General features: G+C 34.8%; 1 protein-coding gene across 1 annotated transcript in view; it reads right to left on the bottom strand.

Annotated features, from left to right (window-relative positions):
• LOC105566433 (protein sprint-like) overlaps positions 1–17,416 on the bottom strand; it is a 172,754-nt gene that overhangs the window by 5,412 nt on the left and 149,926 nt on the right. Inside the window, exons 4-15 of the mRNA XM_012020435.1 lie at positions 12,447–12,570; positions 9,458–9,649; positions 7,157–7,341; positions 6,575–6,750; positions 5,951–6,049; positions 4,795–5,375; positions 3,810–4,449; positions 2,963–3,445; positions 2,436–2,589; positions 1,603–1,838; positions 761–1,227; positions 46–292 (exon numbers count right to left, since the gene is read on the bottom strand). Of these exons, the coding sequence (XP_011875825.1) occupies positions 46–292; positions 761–1,227; positions 1,603–1,838; positions 2,436–2,589; positions 2,963–3,445; positions 3,810–4,449; positions 4,795–5,375; positions 5,951–6,049; positions 6,575–6,750; positions 7,157–7,341; positions 9,458–9,649; positions 12,447–12,570 (3,584 nt within the window). The remainder of the gene's footprint in view (positions 1–45; positions 293–760; positions 1,228–1,602; positions 1,839–2,435; positions 2,590–2,962; positions 3,446–3,809; positions 4,450–4,794; positions 5,376–5,950; positions 6,050–6,574; positions 6,751–7,156; positions 7,342–9,457; positions 9,650–12,446; positions 12,571–17,416) is intronic.

Raw genomic sequence — 17,416 nt, 5'->3', positions numbered from 1 at the left:
TATTTTGTAAATCTATATTTAACAATATTGCAATCAAAAGAACACAAATATTGATGAATACTGAAGGTATATTGGGGGAAGGGGGGTAGAAAGTATACTGTATAATGTCTATGTTCATACGAACAGTAATACGTTTGAGGAAGATTATAGAAGAACTTACAGAGTTGAAGATAGCTGAAATGGCTGCCAATAGGTGCTCCAGTTTCTCAAGCGGAGAATCAGCTCTCTGCAATCGCTCGATGTATTTGAGAATGCGCTCCAGACTCTCTTCCGAAGGAGGTACGATTTTGGACTGTACATGCAAAACGATTGAAATATAATAGGTGCGACAAATTTCATCTCACTCTTTAATAAATTCTATGAATTCCGTGAAGAGCTATTTTGGTGCTTGTGGAATTTTTGTTTTCTTCTTAAAATTTTTCAATGTTTGTGATACGCATGCATGTACGCACCACACATACAGGGTGAGTCGTAAAAACTGTCCCAACCGTTTATCATAAGAGGTGAATTACACCGACCGCAACTGTAATCAACTCGGGAAAAAATGGATTAAATCTCGTTCTACATGTCTCAATCATGTAATATCTAATTACATTTCTCGAATTGATAAATAATTAGATCTTACATGATTGAGACATTTAGAACATTTTGTCCCCGAGTTGGCTACACTTGCGGTAATTCGTCTCTTATCGTAAACGGTTGGGACAGTTTACGACTCACCCTGTATATGTATACGTGCGCATTGAGGAGATCTACTCACCTGAACACCGAGATCGTGAATAGTTTTGCCCTGGGCATGCTGAATGTTCTCCGTCAGGATCTGCAGCGCACCGGTGGCAAAATAATGTTCGATAAACAGCCGGCACACGTGTTCCCGCAGTGGCCTCACAACCAACCCCATCATTACGTCCTCGAGAATGGCGTCAAGATTTAGGAACTCATTCGGTCGTAATTTCAGTCGCTGCTTTTCCACTTCCCTCTCAAATTCGCGCTCGCCGTGCTTTACCAGATAATTCTTCATACCTGACATAAACTGCCGCATATTGCGCATCACCACATGCGGCATCGCCTCCTTGCTCTCTCGTGTACATTGAATAAAATTGTCGATATTCTGCGAGAAAGTTGTAGTCTTGTCTGCCGCAAGCTGAAGAGCATAAACTCTAATAGCTGCACCAGTCCCATTTAGCTGGTCACGATTTTTTGAAAGCGCTTGCACTCGTGGCGGTGCTGTGAAAGAATTTTTTCTAAAGATTAAATTAGAAGAAGAAATAGTCACGTCATATTTTATTCATAACACTACAGCAATACTTATAATGATTCATGTATAAAATATGGTATTTATGTATGTCCGTGCATATACAGGGTGAGTCGTAAAGGCTGTCCCAACCTTTTACCATAAGAGGTGAATTACCAAACGCAACAGAACGAGACTTTATCCATTTCTTCCCCGAGTTGGCTACAGTTGCGGTCGGTAATTCATTTCTTATGGTAAAAGGTTGGGACAGTCTTTACGACTCACCCTGTATACATAAGCATTAGTTTGTAAATTATATTTATGCCGGTCAATTTCAGAGCTGAATATAAAAAAAAGCTAAAACTTACACAAGAGAGGATCCAGCCGTTCCTTAAAACTCTTGTTTCGTTTGATCCTTTCTACGTCACTCTCTGCATCTGTGTCCAGCATAGTTTCCCACTCAGAAGGGTCGTACGTGTGACCTTTCCGTGAGTCTGGGGTATCCTCGCGCTCCACATTCCGTTTTTCCACATTGTCATACGAGGAGTTCCGGTCGCTGTATAATGACTCGGACGTATCAGGCGGCTTCAGCAGTTCCGGGTACCTATAAGATTTCACAAGCATCGAATCCAATATTCTCAACTACGTTTGAATCAAGTTTCTCTCCATTTACAGGTTTTTAAATATTTAGAACAGTTCCAACCAAATAATTTTTGTCTTTCGTCGTATATTATTATGTAGATAAAGCAATTAAATTCACGATAAGTGCAAGAGATGATCTCTTATGGCTATACAGGGTGTCTAACACTGGACGTAACATTGCTCGCTGTTTTTTATTCCGGTGCATCACTCTACCCTCTTGCTCACCGTTGTTAGGAGATCTAGTATACGCAAATATGATATGCCTTCTGAGCCTGGCCTACCGCTCTCCACGCGCTTATTCGTTCAGACGTTTCAATAAATTATTCAATAACTATTGCGATTTTTGTAAAATGGTATATGACTTTTCTTTTTAGTCTGACCCAATTTACCACCACTTTTCGTAGAGGTCCTCTTGCGTCGGACACTCAGTATAATAGAAAAAACTTAAGTTTTAATGCAAAAGAAAAAATATTTTCGAAGTATATAATATGTGTAATGTGTCTTTATACAAAGTTGTGATGAAATTATTTGCGACTTTGTTCACATAAAAAAAAGTTACCGTTGCGAGATGATATTTTGAACAGTCAAAGTGTTTCCAACAGTGGTTTTATTGCACTCCTCGTCACCGGGGAATTTTCTTGCGACATTGTCGCCATCATAATCGGCATCACAGTCATAGTCTGGTTCACAATCTGGTTCTTCGGCCTCATTGCCTATTCAAAATAATGAAATAATGAAAAATTGTTGTAATATATCCGATATTTCAGTTTTATTACATCAAGAATAATAATTTAAAATTTTTAACAGATATCGATGTTTTCTAAAAATAGTTCCCAACCTTAGTTAATAATAAATAGATCTTTTTATGCAAATATAAATTATTTCTGTATTTATTTTGAAATAAATACTAAATGAATAAATACTATTACAGTAATTTAAAGAAAAACAAAATACAATTGTTTAGAAATATTTATAAAATTATAATATATTTTACTCCTTTAAGCGCTGGTATTTAATGTAATTTGCAACAACTTTTCGAAAATAATCTTTCGAATAATCTTATATTTTGTACAATGTAGAACGTACCGATAAACTCCCAACTAGAATCTACCGCCCAAGAAGTGTCGTTAAACACTTTAGTCCTGATCTTCGGTGGTTGAACGGGTTTCGCCCGAGGAATTTTCTTCGTCTCTTTAGCTTGAGCCAATCTTTTCGCTAGGTTGTCGACTGACGACGAGATTAATGGCGTCTTATCCTCCGTTTCTTCGGAGGGCTCTTCCCAGCAATCAATGGGATGCAATTGATTAGCATTATTCCCTGTCGGTGTTTGTAACCAACCCGGTTCGCTGTGCCGGTACTTGTTCAACGCCGGATTATTTTTGGTTGGTCGTCTTCTCGGAATTACAATAGCATTTTGAACAATCGCATCAGCCGGTTCCGCGTAGAAGGGACTGCTCTGTTTAGACTCGGGGGTCTGGGGACTGTTACTCTCCGACTTCGCCAAAACGAGGCCCAATTTGTTTCTCGGGGGTGTCACCGTGCTGGGGCTGTTTAACGAATTGGCACTGCCTGGAAAAATGATTTCTAATCTTAAAATCCCTTTTAAAAAATTTCTAAAGATTCGCTTTTAATGTTTATTTTTTAAAGTTTAATAATTTGAAGAAAATCAAAGTAGAGATTACTATACAATGTTAACAAGAAACACTATTGACTTGAAATTCAATATTATATTCGTTATTTTCATTTACAAGTCTGTTCTTATTCTTCTCATTAAATTCAAGAATAATAGATATAATGAAACAATAAAAATATAGTAAACAAAATTTTCCTAATTAATAAAATTCCTATTTTTGTATAATTACAAACTCTTTCTTTTAATATTGCACTACTGTTTTCTACAATAATCTTTTCCAACAATTTAAAAGACCCTTACAGACTCTAGATAGCAGATCAGGCCTCTTCCCCATACCAGTCTCCTCCGGCGAGCTCTGGTCAGGACTTTTCATCTCCGAAACAGGCTTAAAACTACTAAATTCCGGACTCATCATTTCTTTATATCCAATTTTATTGTTTTTTAAGATAAACCTGTCGTTCTTCAGAATCATCTGTTCTGCCGCTGGCAATCTTTCATTGATAAGACTCTTTTCGGATTCTCTGGGACTCATTAGATGGTCATTAGAATTTCTCACACAATCTTGCATAGTGCAGGCAACTCTGTTATCTTTTAACCTATTCCAGGTCGACTGTGTCGATTGATCAGTCGTGTTCCAGATGTCTTCGTAATCGGAAATCTTATCAGCCGGTGAGCTCCGATAATATGAATCCAAGATATCTGATTCCTGATAATGTTGCGAGTTTTTCCGGTTCTCCCGATCGCGTCGCCTTTTTGATTTACTGGTGCTAGAAGGAGTATTTGGAGAGAGCATGTTGGGTGTCTTTGGAATTAACTTTGAGGTGGGGGATACAACCGAAGTGGTGGGCGAAAGGGGTGATTTAATGGAAAAATTGGAATTGAGAGATTTATTAGATTGAGGACTCAGCAGCGACGAATTGGGATCCGACGGTGTGTTTTGCTGTTGGCAAACAGAGAGATGGAAAAGTGGCAATTATTTCATCGGCAGGAAAGATTCATTTACTTTATAACAATAATGATATTCAAAACATGATGCGATATAATAAATAAATATAAAATAGATATGCCTGTAAAAGTAGATACAAGAAAATTGACTAGATAATTATGTCTAACTGCATTATATATAATAATATTATCTGTATAATATATAATATATTAGATAATAATTATGTATATTATATATAACTATATTAGCTACATAATTATGTAAATTTAAAGTTACACAATTAAAAGCGTAATTTTTGCAATTATAAAATTTCGTAAAATCAATGTTTCTTAATTTTACCTGTGAAGCAATCACATTGCTCTGGTTTACATTGAACGTCACCGTCGTAGTCACAGTAAAATTATTCTGATTCTGACCGATGCCTGGCTTGGCCCACCTTGGCGGCGGCGGTGGTGGCGTCTTCACATTTTGCCTAGCTCCTTGATTCTCAATGGTGATGATATTTCTACTATCCGATAATTCTGGAGATGCGGTACACGATAAGTTGTTCTGATGAAAACTCGAAGTAGACGCGAACTTCCCTGAACTTTTGGTAAACTCGACCGTCGTCAGTTTTGGTGTATCTAGACCATTCTTTAAAATGTCAAAACTTCTCATATCCTGAACAGGACTCAAAACGTTGCTTTCGACGTTGTGGACCACCGGCGAAGGACACCGCACACTTTGCACGAGATTTGGCGAGATCAGTTTGTGAGAGAGTTTGTCACCTGATGAGATCCGGTCCCTTTTGTTATCATTCAAGGGTTCGTTGAATGTTGTCAGATTGAGAGTATTCGGTGGAGTTGGACGTGGTTGACGCGGCAACGACGACGCAAATGTCGAGGTGTTTGCGTTGACAGTATTCGTCGGAGAAGCGGAGTCTACATACAAAAGCAAAGTGAAATGACAGATTATTTGTGGGATTATTTTGAGATATTCATTTTGGAGGAATTTGGCTTGACCTTGACTTTCGAAAACTATGATAACTACAAATATAAATGAGATCGTAGAAAGAATTTGTGTCAAGTATCATGGACGATGTGTCAAACACAAATTAAGATATTTCAAAATTATAATGGTGAATAAAATTATAATTATTTCTCCTTGATTCGGCAACGCATTCGGCAACTCTCCCCTATATTATATGTATTTTTAGTAAAAAGTAATAAAACTGTATGCGCAAAATATATTTAAAAGTATTAAAATATTACCTATAACTATATACATATGTATATAGCTAGACATATGCATAGTTTATACATGAATTAAGACTTAAAAAATAAAAGACATAATCTATTTTTAAAAACTTTTAGAGAAAAGCTTGTTGCTAAAGGACTAATAATGTGTCATATAATTTCGATTAAAAAATACATATTTTAGGAAAAATCACTACTATACCGATCTGGAGAAAATATGTTATAACAATAAAAAAAAAAATAGAGAACATTAGTCTTACGTATATTATGCGACGATATTGGGGCCAGATTAAGCACTATACTCTCCGTGGTTGGCGTATCTCCGTTATTATTATTGTTAATGTGATGGTTATTGTTACCTGCAAACAGATTACATTATAATCGTCTGTTTATTATTTTTCCTTAGCTTTTTAAGTAAGTTATTTGGCTTTGAACGTAAATCTTCAACACAAATTTAATTAATTAATGAAAATAACAAGCGTGTCAGTATTAAAATATTATCTATATGCATATAGACACAGATATACAGGGTGGGCCATTTTAATCTGTACACGGTAATATCTTATAATAACTTTTGTCTGAGGCATTTTCCACTATCACCCCTACCTGAGGAGATATTATCGTGTACGAGTTAAAATAGCCCCCCCCCCCCCACCCTGTATACCTTATACATATTAAATTAAAACTTAAAAAAATAAAAATAATAATCTATTTTAAAAACATTTCAGATAAAAGCGATGTCTCTTAGAAACTGAGAATTATCAGAAGATTAATTTAAATTAATTTGTAAATTCTCTCTCTCTCTCTCTCTTGTTAATTTTATTTATTTATATTTAATTTATTTTTAAATTATTTACACAAACTAATTATTAAAAAAAACTCACCCCCATGAAAACTACTCAGACTAGAAGTATTGCTGCTACTGCTTTCCGGTGGCTTTGGATTTGCCATCGGATATCGCCAAAATTCCTGACCCAACAACGCTAGCGACGATAATTGCTGCCTATTTTTCGCTTCTCGCATCGCTCTTGGTAAAGTCAATTGCACTGGTAGTTCATCACTGTTTGTCAAACAGAAATAGACACGGATTAATTATACAGTTACTTAAGTTAATAATTTCAAAGTAACATTACATGTATTGGGACAATTCATTAATTAATTGAATAAATAATAATTAATTATAATTATAATTAAATTATAATTAAAATTAAAAATGCAGTTAAATATGTAAATACATGCACGCACTCACGCAAATTTTCTCTCAAAAAATGTTTCTGACAAAAGTTGTTCATATTAATTAATAGAAGAAGATAGTATAATAAACAACGGATTGGTAATCAAAATCAAGATTTGTAACAGGTAAATTTGTAGAGATTAGAATGTAAGGATGAAAAAGATGATAGCATGCTATTTCTGGGGCGGAAATTCACATATAAATAAAGAAAAAGAGAAGAGCAGGCACTTACCAGCACTGTGAGTAGTGAGCAATCAGCGAGGGGATATTGTCGAATCTGTTCTCGCTCGTTTCCAAGCTCAGTTTGCCCTTGTTGGCCTGGATCAGGTAATGCTCAATGTAGGGTCCTTTCCCGACAGGTAATCTCACTGAGAGAGCCATTGTATCGCTCTGACTCGATTGTCGTACTACGAAGTTCTGCAACCAAATGATATTTATAACAAACACTGACACTAATAGACACTGACTTATGTTTATAACATAATGCTATCTCGTATTAGTAGCCTATCTCATAACAAGGGACTTTCCTTTATATTTTTTGAGAAAAGAGAAAGAGAGAGAGAGAGGGGGGGATTCAAGGAGGAAATAACAATTTAGATTCCGAAAAGGATTCTACGTATAAAATTTTATGATTGAAAAAATTGAAACAAATAAAGATAAACTAGAAGGCAAATCCTAGTAGACAATTTGAATATATCAAGAAGCTAAATAAAAAATATTCCTGTGTTATTGGTATACATATACTAGCTTTTTATGATTTTTCAATTTTAAAGAAGAAAATATATTATTTTAATAACATAAAATTTAATTTATATTTATATAAGAATTAATTAAAATAAAAAAGCAAAGAATAAAAAAAAATTCGATGCTTTTCTAGTGATAATTCAAGATTTAATGGCAAAAGTGCTTGCACTGCGATTCTTATTACGTGTCGATGCAGAGAAATGAAAAGGAATTCTGTCTTATCTATGGAAAGTGATTGCGAAGCGTATTGTTTTTCGGCAGCGCAATTCACTCGAGGCGATAATGAGACCACAAAAGGGCCCCGAAAGAACGGGAATGACGGAGGACGATTAACAAAGGTGCAAAACAATGACTCCCCGGGAGAAACAATGGCAAAAGAGCGGTGCCCTCGTCGCTCGTTCGCAGTCATTTCCGCGCTGATTACAGTGTAGAGTTTTGCGCGAATATTATTACACAACGTTGAGGAATGAAAAAAGAAAGTAGGTATGAAAGAAGATGACAAACATTACCGCTTAGTGGATTTTTTTATTGCACGTGGAAAATATATTTTGCAGTATTCATAATTAATGCTCTTATTACTCATTCAACCCTTACAATGCAACCAAACATTTATTAATTATAATATTAATATAATATTAATTATTCTTGAAGCATATTAGTGTTGAATTTACTATATGTAAAATAAAATAAAAGTTACAGTTTTCAGTTTCGTGAATGTATGTACATACATACGTGGAAAATCATTTTTGTACATGCATTAGTGTTGCATCGTGAAAAAAAACAATACAATGCAAATAACGAGTTTTGCGCTTCATCAAATTTTGCTACGTGGATTTACGTAAGACACCGGATACGTAAAGGATTTTCCTAACATAACTTTGCGCCGATTGCATGCCGTCAGGCATTGACACGGTTTCCCGTGTGCCTGGGAGCATCATTATTCTTCGAGGCGCCCCGCGCGTTAGATACGAGCCGACATACTCACGCTCATTGTTCCAAAGCATGTTACGGTAGATGTATACATAGATAGCGAAAAACGAGGCTGAGCGAAATGACCTCCCATTCAGAAAATAATATTCGACACAAGGAGAGTGAAAACACGAGAGTAAAGTAAGGTAGGATAATTAAATTTCTTTCTCCGCGAAACTTGGACACATTAAAAATACCGGGTTTTAAAATTCAATTTTGTAATTATTGTTTTATATTCATATGAAAAATTATTTTTCAAGTCAAATATCCATGCAAATATTATATAATAAATTAATAACATTGTTCGCGAACGTTTCTCGAAAACGCAAATCTTCCTTGGAAACAATCGCAAGGTTTCGAGGATCGAGAACAGGTGCCTTGAGCCAGTTTTTCTCGTCGTGTCTACAAGCTCCTTTGTCTTGGGGACTCCGGTAAACGAACGCTACCCACAGGGGAATCCGAAAACAATAATGGACCGCGACCTACGGCATCAGCTGATTTCAGAACATTTTCTGATCACACATTTACATCTACATCGAAAGTTGTCTTCTTAATACTTTTGTATCTTTAGTACTTTTAACTTATGCATTCTTATGGTATCATCCCTTGCTGTTTTTCTACTATTTCAAGACTAAACTAAAAATTATCAGTGCATAGAATATGTAGAATAAATATGTCACCGTGCATATGACAATAAAAAGCTATTGTATGTATATCATCGGAGTATAATTGAGAATGAAGAAAAATGCCAGGAATAAGAATTTGTTTAATTCCGAGATATTGAGAATAGAGAAATTTTATGATGTAAGTGTACACTTACCCCTTCCTCTTTGCCCTGCAACAAGTGAAAGGCTCCGGCTCTCTGGATGCCCGGCAAGAACCAGATCGGATGAGAGCGTATGAGCCTTTCGATTAGGGTAATATCGCAAGCGACTTCGCTACCAGAATCTTCCGTAGATCTTGAAGATCCTGCCGAAGTAGCTGATTCTTCTGATGAAAGCGATTCTTCGCTCTAATAAGAAACAATATCACCATATTAATATAATGAAAATAAAATAGCCTCAGAACAAAATATATAAATAGTTTTATAAAAATGAATGCGTTACGATTACACAGATTACTTTCACAAATATACTTTGGAACAGATTTCTTGAATTATATCTTTTACGTATGATTATGAGTTATATGGAATGTTATTAATATTATTAAAATATTTTTACAACTATATATATAGTATATCTATATATATTGTATGTATATTTATAAAAAAATGTATTATACATATGTATACAGTTGTAAAAATATGTAGTTCCAATTAATTAGGACTATAGGCCTTTACTAATTAATCTAAAAAAAATTACTAATTAATAACAGGAAATAGAGCTATTCTGTACATCATATTTGTATTACGATTTGTGACTCCAATAATTTTAAACTGTAAACCTGTATTTATTATAAACTAATTATAATAATTATTGAGATATTAATTTATATATTTATATTGTATTTAATTTTATGTATCTAATAATTAACAAATGATACATTTCTTTATTACTGCATGACTAATTATATTAGAAATATAAATTTAGATATATAAATTAATCTCAGTGACAATTTATTTTTATCTAAATTAAATCCGCTATTAACAATGAGAGTAAAGAAGTTATTGCGTAATATTTACTGTAAAATTTTTATCTATTGCACTTTTCTTCTCAATACTAATTAGCAATAAATAATTAAATTTCTTTGAAGTGCAATTGCAGCACGTTCAAAAATAAGCTTGTGAGATACGTCTGCTTTCTGAGATATAAGTACATATTTCAGGCAAGTTGCAAATATTAATATAGAAGTCTGTTAATTAAATGATCATCGAATTCATTAAATCCGCGCGATTGCAATTGTTTCAATATTTAATCGCCAATTTTTAGCGATTTGTTTTATTACAACGCGAAAATCTTGGTCTTTTTCGGGTCTCAAGGCGTAAATCCCGCCAGCTCTGTCACACAATGCGCCCCTAATTCCACATTATACTCAGCATGCAGTTATCTCTGTTCGCAGACAACGTGCCTGAGTCGCAATTTATTTACTGCTCTCGTTCCTTCCTCTCCCAATACTTTTCCACGAGATATGGAATCATGCCATAGAAAATAATAATCGATCGTTTTTGAGTCCTTCCTAAGGAGAAACGAACTGCAGTGTGATGAAGATTAGATATTCCAAGTATTGAAAATTTTATCGATTTCCCCTTTTTTATTTTCGGCGAATTGATCGATATTGATCGAACGATTCGTTTTCTACGTTCTCCCAACTTGACATAGCTCCTTTCGTATCAATCGCATCAATGGAGATGAAAGGAAAAATCGATGATGGCCAAAGCAAAACGAATGGCTGAAAAAGAAATGGGAGCGGGAGGGTGAGCCAAGGGTACCAGTGAAGGGGTTCGAGTGTAATTTAATTTGAAATGCAGACTGACACACGGTTTCGAGCTAACGGGATTAAATGCAGACGTGCGTCGCGTGTTGAATACTCTCTCTTCGAGAAAGAGAAGGGAGAGGGGAGGCGGAGAAGCGAAAGAGCTAATTGCAAATCCTTTAATTGCTTGTTAGAAAAAGTCACCCGCGATGAGACGCTGTTCCTGACGATTCGTCTGAATCTAAAATGCGGTATGACTATATCGAGTTACGGAATCGAATCGCCGTATCGTACTGTACTGTGCGGATAGAGGAAAGAGAGTCAAGAATTATTGATGACAGGTTCGAGTCCTGGCTGGGGTAATATTTTTCGCAATAAGAATTTTAATTGCCAGATACGGTCAATAAAAATCACTGATGTTATTAATTACTCCTGGCGACTTTTAAGAATATTCTTACTAGTCGATTAGTGATTTTATTTTGAAATTATCTTATTTTTATACTAAATGAGGTTGTGAGAAATATAAATACGTCAAGAATATTTTGGTCTCAGTAACAGAAATCCTGAGGGTGCACCAACGTATGTAAATATACACCTTTAATAGATGGTCCCAATATTACCCATTATAATAATTGTAATTTTATATGTAATTTTTTTACAGTGTAGGGTGAGTCATTTAAGACCGGCCATCCAGAGTCCAAATAACATTTTTGGAACAGGAAGAGACGCTTGAAATAAAAATGGTTTAGTATCGAGGGCAACAACATACAGTGATGGATATAATTTCTGAAATGGAGACGCTTAAAGATATAAAGATTGTCTTCGTTGTTTTAAATGACAGTCATTTAAAAACCATGCATTTTTTAACATATATATGATTGTAACCTTTTCCAAGGCTGTTTTGATGCCCATGGAGATATTATTTTCAAGTGTTTCTTCTTGTCTACAAAATACTGGTGTTTTTCGGGTGGCCAATCTTAAGTGGCTCACCCTGTATAACGATGTTCCATTTTTTCGCGATGAAATAGAATACACGTGAATATAAAGCAACATAGTATTACTTGAGTATCAATACATTCTTGCAATTTTGGAACATCTACATACATATGTGTACAGGGAATCTCATTTTAAGTAGTCCAACTGTTAATCCAACATCTTAAAAATTGAGATCGGCAGGCGAAAATGTTTGAGATAAAAATTATTTAGAGAGAGACAAATGACGACAAAATCAATTTGCCAAAGAAATCGATTTTTTTTAATTATTTCCATTTTTTAAAATTATTCGTGCATTAAAGACGGAAAGGTTTTTGTTTGGATATTATAAGATATTATAACTCGGTGGAGCTTGCAGTGTCTCCTTAGCACCTTAGCACCTTTCCGGTTTCTTAGCAACTCACCTGTACATGATGTAGCTGCGTAAGTTGATGATGCTGCAGTGGATTCGGCGGCGGGGTGCTCGGTGAGCTGACCATTTGAACGGTCCCGTGTTGCTGCAAGTATGGCTCCAGGAAGACATCGCTCCTGCAACACGAAAGGACGAGAGAGAATTACAATCCGTCACCAACTCGTGCCCCTCGCATCAATTAGATTGCTTTTACGACGATTTTACGACGCGAAGATGGTCGTGTTACGGGCGTAGGGTAACACTGGTTTTCCCACGCGAGCGCCTACCTGCGTTTCGATAAAGCGTATCAAACGGTACACGCTCAATCGGCGACAGCTGCAAGTGCTGTAACTAGGTTGCATATACAATTTTCCCAAAGTTACAGAACAGATTAATTCTATTTGCTCGTAGCAAAGAAAGAAAATATTGTATGTGTACTAAATACAAAATAAGATATTTAATCAAACAATTGTGAAAGATAAAAGATTGTACAAAAATGTTGCGTACGTGTGTGTGTGGGGGGGGGGGGGTGGAGGTAATAAAATTATTTATTTTTCAATATGTAATTTTTCAAAAACGACCTACACTGGCCAATGTTTTTATTTAAAAAACAAACGACGTTTCGGTTCCGGATTTGGACCCTTTTCAAGTAATCCGCAAACGTACGTAACTTAATACTAATCATTTTTCATAGGGCAAACTTTAATTTTACAAGATGTTGATCTTTTGCGACAGATTCATTATCGCAAGCTCTGATAAATACAATGAATCCTCGTTCGTTGACCAAGAGGTTTGAGGACGGAAAGAGAAATTTCGGATTTTCCATTTAATTTAGCTCGAAGGCTCGGAAGCCGAGCGTATGCGCTTTTCTTACGATCTGAAAGGCGTTATGAAAGAAGCAGCGGACAAGGATGTCTCCCCCCGCTTCCTTCCATCTCCCTATGAAAGACTCGTTTATCGCATAGCAGGTACGCAAGTTCTTGTTACCGTACAAAAGTACCCTCGTACCGGTAATCGCTCGGAAATTTACAGGTAAATTTTCCAGAAGGGTGAGAGGGAGGGGAGGAAGACGGAGCTGTGTATTGTACGAATATATTGTGTCGTGATGTAAATAGGCTTTTATGTAATTTCCATAGAATAATTTCATGAAAGGACGAAGAAGTATCATAACTCGGTAATTGGCTCTCGATAAATGCTGTTTTGTTCTTGTTTTACATCAATTCAATTCTCTCGTGAGTCATTGTTATTATTATTATTGTCGTTATTAATAATATTTTAGCAATGTTAATATATTTCTAAAATTACGCTGTTACATCATGCAATATTGAGAAACATTTTGTGCCGATTTCGAGTTGTATGCCAGGACGTCAAAGTTACCCGGAAACGCTGAATAACTGACGTTGGTGCATGTCATAACGTAGCGTTTATTTCCGGCAAAGTTAGCGCGACGACATTATTCCTGGTGCAAACTTTGCGAGATGCTTGAATGCCAAATTTGGGGCGTGGACGTATGGAAAGCCCTGCACATTGTCGGTATAAACGCTACGATGTATAGTGCGTCTCCATCTCCCCGACTTTATAGTTGACAATTAAATGTATTTTCCACAATGATTGAATTGCTAAAGGCGTGTTTCTGATAAAATCCACAATAAATTTGGGCTTAATAGGCCTCCTATTGGCGTCAATGTTTTTTTTGTATCAAGAATGAAGGGTCTGAATTCTGATTAGACTTAAACTTCTCTTATCATTGCAAGAATTAAAACACGAAAACATTAAAAAAAGATAATATTTAATTATTTTTCAATTCATAAGTAAAATGTTTAAGTATTTTAATGAACAAGTCTTCATAAACATAAATCATAAAGTTAAGCTTTTCCATGAATAAAAATGTCTTATCATACTATCAAGTTTATAAGGAAAATGGAGTTAAAGATCCCATAAAATGCATTTTTAATTATTTTTGAAAATTTATAGCTGACGAACCCGTGGGTGAAAGACTTTAGATGGCCCAAACTAAAGCTTGAACATTGTACTTTAATGTGAAAATGTCAAATCTTCTCCCGCAGGCACCATTGAACTTATTCAGGCGCGCTTTTCGTAATTGATGCCCGCTCGCAGAATAAAGCCGCTAAGTGACAAATGCGGACACCAAGTATTAAAAACAAAGTAACCGCAAAAGAAAAGAATAATTTTGCAGACTTGTGTAATTGATAAGAAAATGTTATTAAAGTAAATAAATAATAAATTCATAGAAAGGAGAGAGAGAGAACATTCTTCATTCACATTATGTATATTAATGTGTTACCTTATATTTTGTTACTGTTTTTAAACATTTAAATGAATTATCTTTTAATATATATTTAAAATCGTTCGTTATGAGTAAGAATTTTGTATCACTACAGTTTATAATAACATATTAATATTTTTTTCCATTAGAAAGTTTTATTTGTTCGAAGTTTTTGTTTCTTAAAAGTTTCTGCACTATATAAAGTTTCAATTGCATATGCATAAAATAGAATAGCACAACGAGATGCGGAAAGAAGCGTAAAGTCATGTTGGAACGCATCGATCTCTCTGCATAATATATGTTGAGACACACGGCACAAAAAGTAATATATTCCTCCGTGAATCCTGCATACGTCTTGTTCACAGGATAACAGACTATACGATAAACCTGACTATGTGAGTGCTACAGAGTATCGCAATATCCATATACGGGGTGTTTGGCGACCCGCCCGACAAATTTTCCTTAGAAATTCTTTATGCAATTTAGAGTGATTTTTTTTAACGAGAATGTTAAATACATATAAGCATCGAATTATAAATAATTGAAGACAAATTCCTCGTGCGAACTGACAATGAGTGTCAATAATACAAAATCAATAATAATTTTGTCCCATGTATTTCGCACAATGTAAAATAAATGTTAATTTAATAACATTTTAGTATTAAAAGTTTAATTATAAACAAGAATGACGTCCTATGAAACTTTTATCAAGAGAAGATCAACACAAATAACAAATTTCTCAGAGTCTATAGAAAAAAAAACTGTTTTGAAATAAGTTGTACGTATGTATAAAATAAAATGAGACATTTAATCGTTTTAGACATCAAACAAGTTTCACGTTGAGTTAAACTGAAAATAATGTAGAAATAGGGCGATGATATCGAGGATACATTCCTGGACCAGCAGTGATGTTAGCCGTCTGTGAGCTCGGACTACGGGGGTTGCCATGACGATGGGATGGTTCTCAACACGTGGTTCGCTGGCGAACGCCGACGACATTTTTATTTATTAACGAGCCGCGGGGTGCATTCGGTTGCATAAAAAGGGGTCGCACCCTCTGGCAAAGACACGAGTACAAAGAACCTTGCGAGAAAGACCTTTACACTTTCTTCCGCGGTTTCTTCTTTCGAGGAGGAAGATGACGGAAATTTAGCGCCAGAATGGTATAATTAGGGGAGGTTTTAACACGCTGCTTCATAATGCACTTCTATGTATTTAACTAAGAATTACGTCCTCATTTACTTACTGATTCCACAGCACAAAGGAATAGAAAAGTTGAACATTTAAATTGAAAAAATTGTAAAAACTTTTAATTTTCAATAATAGCATATTGTACTTGTTTTGAGGCAATAATCTTTGAAATAATAAGATTAAAAGAATAAAACAATTTGCGAGATTATTTTCGCTGTAACTATAAAAAGTTTCACAAAAATATTTTAATCATCATTTTTCTTACAATTTTTTGTTACATTATGAGTAAATAAATTTTCCTTTGATTAGTTATCGTTGCTGATTGTGATATAGGCGGATTTATTATTTAATTGTAATTGCAACTTATTACGATTTCTTTCTCCTTTGTAATTTTGTAAATTTTCTTAGTCGAAATAATGAAACAACATCTGTATGCTATAATATATTCAAGAAATTGCGCATGAGAATTTCAACATTACCTCATCTCTCTGTGAGGAATTCGCAACATTTAAGTAATTAAACATACGGAACTTCAAATGCGCTATTGCAGCGATGTGCGTAATGAAAAGGAGTGTATAAAGGATAAAAATTTGGGGATGTTTGGGGCTGCATCCTCCTGCCTTCCTTCGGCCGGATGATCAAAGAGCAGCAAAAGGCAGTAATGTCTCAGGACATTTTCGATGTTTCCGTAAATAAGAATCCCTGTATCTTGAGAGTCGCGTTGATTTGAATATGTTCCTCTGAGATGGAAGCATAAGGCTTCCATAAATAGGAAAAACTTGTTTGCCATAATATGAATAACGAAAAAAATTTATAGAAAATTTCTAAATTTGTATTTAAAAGTTTTTTCAAAAAAAAAAAGATTTCAAAGTTTAACTGTGTGGTGTTTTACAATAAAAAAATAGAAATTTTTTTTAAACATAAAACTTTATTTTTTAATATTAAAGTTCACAAAAATTTTTGAAGAGTTCCGGCAATTCTGTTGAGAGTTCTGGACAGCCCCCACGGAGTTCTGTCGAAAATCCATATTACAAAAATCAGGAGAAGAAGTTAGGGTCGATTCCAGATTTAAAAAGACGCCAAGTATAAGTGCTATCCAATCAAGAGTTATGTAATTTTATTATTTGGATATATTTTGTTAGGAAAAAATACATTTTTATTGTCTCTACGAAAGTAATAATATCATCAAATTGCGCCAATTAAAGTGAATATTTATACAAACTAGATACTTAATTATTTTTGATATTAAAATGTTATATCCAAACAATCGAGCATATGATTGTACCGAAAGAAATAAAGGAGACAAATTTTTCATACTTATTCAATGAAAATATAATGCAAACAACTTTAGTACAAATAAATATTTGATTAAAAAATGGCTTTTTTTATGTTGGATACATATCGGTCCTGATTCACGACGTTATTGTTTAAGGGGATGCTGGAGTGGTTTGATTTACCGACAGAGTCGCATACAGTTTTTGGAGGTTTGTAAAGAAACGTAACCT

This window comes from Vollenhovia emeryi, unplaced genomic scaffold, assembly GCF_000949405.1.
Source record: "Vollenhovia emeryi isolate VEMERY1.0 unplaced genomic scaffold, V.emery_V1.0 DF939145.1, whole genome shotgun sequence".
Taxonomy (NCBI): Eukaryota; Metazoa; Arthropoda; class Insecta; order Hymenoptera; family Formicidae; genus Vollenhovia; species Vollenhovia emeryi.
Note: the sequence above shows the minus strand (reverse complement) of the source record. Positions and strands in the feature narration are given on the sequence as shown.